Source organism: Cenococcum geophilum (assembly GCF_001692895.1).
Source record: "Cenococcum geophilum 1.58 unplaced genomic scaffold K441scaffold_81, whole genome shotgun sequence".
Lineage (NCBI taxonomy): Eukaryota > Fungi > Ascomycota > Dothideomycetes > Gloniales > Gloniaceae > Cenococcum > Cenococcum geophilum.
Window position 1 is genome coordinate 69,186 of NW_027137639.1, and position 4,999 is coordinate 74,184.

At 36.2% G+C, this 4,999-nt stretch overlaps 1 protein-coding gene across 1 annotated transcript; it reads left to right on the plus strand.

Annotated features, from left to right (window-relative positions):
- Positions 1 to 2,206: 2,206 nt before the first annotated feature.
- On the plus strand, positions 2,207 to 3,087 carry K441DRAFT_670284 (uncharacterized protein; the record flags this gene model as incomplete). The annotated part of the gene is made up of 1 exon (XM_067650262.1): positions 2,207 to 3,087. A coding segment is annotated over exon 1 (545 nt), but the record flags the coding sequence as incomplete, so codon positions are not given.
- Between the last annotated feature and the right edge of the window lie 1,912 nt (positions 3,088 to 4,999).

Below are 4,999 nucleotides of genomic sequence, written 5' to 3' on the forward strand. Positions count from 1 at the left end.
GCGAAATTTTATTCCGAATAAATTATCTCTAAAACAATAAATAAACAGAATTATCGGAATTATTATGATACGGCATGCCGCAACACAACAACAGTGCTATTTTGCAGAATGGGGGATCTCCTAGCGCTTCAAAGCGCAGCGCAGAAAGGTGTGTCGTCGACAACTATTCATCAGAAAGGACTGTTAAAAAGGATATCCCAAAAAATTGTCCAAAACTTAACTGCCGAAGGTCGAAGGAGGAATGATGCAAGCAACAGCAGCAATTATTCGGAAACTATAATGGATGCGGCTTGCCAAAAATTTATTATGAGATTATCCCGGCGTTTCTCTGCTCATATATAAGGATGAGGATATAATCAATAATGCCCGCGTCCGGAATATGGAGGATCCAAACAACAATTGTCGGAAGCTATAATGAATCCAAGATCCAATCGGATTTATCAGAAAATTATTATGGGATGCCCGCATTTTTTCTGCGTCTATATAGAGGGATGAAGATATAATCAACACCCGCATCCGGAGTATGGCGATTCGAAGATTGCCATTGCGCCACACAAACCCCGTTATTCACACATTAATGGGATGGTGACGAATTCTATCATCCCTTGGATGTACGTTATATCGTCGACTCTATTAATGGGAGAGGAACCCCGGATGTCGGGTTTTAAATTATATGAAACTAAATCTGTATATAGAGATACGAGACGCTCCGTCATTATCTATTTTTACAGAAAATAATTTTAAAGCGAAAAGCTAAAAGGCTAATTGTGATAGATATTGATGTTGCTGTTCGGAGGGAAGGCGTGACTTCGCTTTAAATAGACATTTTTATATAAGTGCCATAAACTAAAGAGGTTTATTAGAATATCCAAGGAAATAAAAGAGGGTATTAAAATTCTTAATAACCTCCAACGCCAGAGAAAGAAACTCTATTTTGCAGATTATATAGGAAAATCCTCTAAAAATCTTGGAAAATCTAAGATATTCTCCTTGGAATAAACCAAGGCAATATATAATTAACTAAAAAGATAAAAAAAACCCTATATTCTCGGTATAACTAAGAATATTAAGCTACTAATCGGAATTAGAATCTTCTGGAAATTTATAAGAAGCTAATAAGATTTATTAGTAAATTCTAAGAAAAATAAGCTATTTCACATACCCAGTTAAAGACTACCCTTAGACTTAATTTTTAAAACCTTCTTTAAGGCAGTAACGCGCGCACCGTTAATATTAAGCATCTTATTAAAAAATCTAAGAAATTAGTTAATTTTACTTAAAAAATAAAAAATATTGGAAAAAACGAGAATTAAATACCTTATTAACTGAAAAAACACTAAAAAGAATCTTAAAAAAGGAAAGAAGGTAAGATCTATGTCTGCCAAAGGCCTTAGGTATTCTCTCATTTTTATTAAGGTTGGAATTTCCCTAAAAAAAGTTAGTTTTATTAAAATATATAAAAAATAAACTAGATTTCTTACCTCCTAAAGCCCTTTCTTTATACACTAAAGCTCTAGAATAGATTCCTAGATAAAGTAAGAAATTATATTACTATTATTGGAATTTTTAATAATATACTTCGTAGTTATAGCCGTAAGGAAGTATATCACGTTCCTTAGTACCATTAATTGCCTTTTTAGGCATACGCTAAAAAATATTAAATTAGTTATTTTTTGTCTAAAAAATAGCGAAAAACTTACTGCATTTTAGACGCGATAGGTATAGCATCTAGGATTAGCGTCCTTGTGTCCCTAGAAGCCAGCCCTAAAATATTAAAAAAACTAAGAAAAAATGTAATCTTTCTTACCTTAACTTTTCCTTAAGGTCTTTGTCTTGTTGCTCCTAGATAGAATTAGCATATTCTTAAAGCCACTAAGAAAAAAATATACCCTTAAGGGCTTTCCTAATAACTATCTTTTTTTATATACTGCCTTATTGGCAGCAGCAATTATAGTAGCACTGGCAGATCTAATACCCAAAATTTAAAATAATTCTCGGAAAAAATAAGAAAAAATAAGAAAAAATAAAAAATAAAGAGAAATGTATAATTATAGCACCTGTTATACCAACCGCGTACTTACGCGTTCGGTACACCAGGTACGCGTTTACGCGTTCAGTACACTAACCACTCGCTTACGCGTTTGGTGCACTTATAAAGCACTAACTAAAACTATAACCACACATGCAACCTTACCAAAAGGTAGCGCCACACTNCAAAACTTACGCATACCCATCTTACCANCAAAAACAATCGATTTTCNAACTTTNAAGACNNAATTCNTACTGCCTAGCGAGCTAGAGGTGGATTTATTTGTCGTTTTACCCCCTTTCCCCCAACAGAAAATTCTTCTTAGGGGTGGTCCTAGCTTATAAGCGAGGCACGGACAGGAACACCAAAACCAAATACTAAAACCATGGAATATAGAGGCTAGATTTTCTACTACCTTTTAGCCTAATCTCCCCAGAAATCTTCTAGTAGGATTAGTAAGGAGAAAGGGTATAAGGGTAGTAAAAACTAGGAAACCCCCCTATAAGATACAAAATGCCAAGGCCTAATAGGTCTAAAAAAAAACCTCCTATAGAAATAAGTGATGAGGATTCTATATCTACTTTTTCTCCCCCTTCTCCTTCCCCTGGCCCGTTTAGGACAGGAGAAAAAAGAGGACATCCTCAGTCTTCTCCTGAAAAAGAAAACCAAAAACCTGCAAAAAAGACAATAAAACCAACGACTACTACGGATAGTACGGCTAATATGCCTTCCTATTCCCCTTCCTATTCCCCTTCTCCGAAACAACATCTAAGCTTCGCCCTAGAAAGCCTAACCCAGGCCTATAAAGGGCTGGAAGAAGAAGAAGAAGAAAGAGAAGAAATAAAAGAACAAGTTAAACAGCTAGTGTACTATACACGAAGTATCCTATTAGGAGAAAAACCCTTTACACAAGAAGAAGAAGAAGAAAAGAAAAAAGAAAAGGAAAAGGCAAATGAGGTCCTAAAAGGACTAGTAGAAGAAGTAAGAGCTCTCCGTAAGGAGGTAGCCTCTACTAAAGAAACCTACGCAGAGAGACTGAAGAAGGACCTCCCTACTTCGTCCTCTCTACCCTCCCCACACTACCATCTCCTACCCCTTCTCCTTCTAGTAGGAGTCTACTTCTACTAGAAGTAAGAAAAAGCAGCTACAAAAAAGGAAGCTAGTCCTAATTACAGACGAAAAGGACCAACCTCTAGATACCTTCTCTATACGAAACAAAGTCAATCAACCCTATCGTATCAAAAAACTGCAGGTTGTTAAAGCAGTGCTAGTTTCTATAGCTAGAACTAAAAGGAAACAAAAATTCCCTTAAACTACAGAAGAGTATAATGCAATTTCCTAGTTAAGTATAAGGATATTTGGCATAACTGCTTTACCTTTCAAAGAGACCAAAAACAGAACCCTGGTTCAAAATTATAGCCCATGGGTTCCCACCCATACCTTTTTCTAGGAGAGGGAGGCTCTAACTTCTAAAGAAGAAATCGAGACCTTTAATCCTATAAGGATACAAGGACTACCTAGATGGAATCTCATCTAGTGAAAAAAGACACAATCCACAGACCAGATTTGGCTCTATAGTTTTTACTATAGAGAACGAAGAAAAGACAAAGAAATCCTCAAGCAAAAAGAGATATCAATTGCAGGTACAAGCTACTAAGGTAGAAAATACCTCGAAGTCTCTCCTACTACGCAGTGTATAAGCTGCTAAAAATTTGGCCATATAGGAGACAGGTGCTCTACTAAGCCTGCAGATACTGTGCAGCTGCACATTTATCTAAAGACCATTCCTGTTCATACCTGTATAATAACAGGCCAGCCTTGCCAGCATACCACCCCTCTTTGCATTAATTGTAAAGAAAAACACTTTGCTAATAGTAAAGACTGTAAGACTCTTTAAAGCAGCTAAACTAGTACGTGAAGAAGATTCTATGGAAAAAAAACAATAGGATTTCCTAGAAGGAGGCACACTCCTACTAAGCTCTTAAAAAGATATTAGAGACAAAAGGACAGATAAATTGCAAAAGGACAGGGGACAGGTGTTAGGATTTCATAGTTTTCCTACTGTTTTCTTATCCCTAGTAGTTGTAGGAACTTGGGTTTACTAAGGAACTATAAACTCCTAGTTTAGGGAGTTTATAAACTACTAGGGACATAGCTACTAGTACATATTAAGCTGCCTAGAAAAGGATTCATGTATATAGAACTATAGCGCCATAGCCTAGAGGCTGCATGCGCAGTATTGTACGTAGTATAATACAATCGGATATAAAAAAAAAAAAAAAAAAAAAGCACTAACTAATTAGGGGGGAGGTGCATTAGTATATAGACCATATAGTCTACTTTATATAATCGACAGTCACCACTATCCAAAAGAGCATATAATACTATACGTATTTTGTGCCCCTGGATATAACTTAATTGTATTATTAAGTTAATATAAACACTAATTAGTAAGCGCGTATAGATTAGCAATCACTTAACACCTCCCCCCGAGCGATACTTAACAGTAACCACCCGTTTAGACTCTTAGTACAACCTACTAGAAGGTTAGAAGTTAGGGATTACAGACTTATCTCTAACTCTATATACTTATTTAAGTCTTAGTATAGTTTACCGGAAGTTATAGATGTGAATATAGACCTATACGGAACCCCCTACCCTCCTCTAATACCCCTAACCTCTCTTAAACCCTTTATAGAGACCTTTTACCCTTCTATAAACTACTACAGACCTGTTAATTGCCTTTACGGACCGTTATAAGACCTTATAGAAACCCCCTACCCTCCTACAAACCATTACAGACCCGTTAATTGATTTTACGGACCGTTATAAGACCTCCCCTACCCGTTATAAGCTACTACCACCCGCTACGCACCATACTATACTATATAGTATAGCAGATATCAGCAAGTAAGTTAGCGAAGGTTAAAAGAAGTAAAGACAAGGAGTCGACGTTACGTCTATAAACGA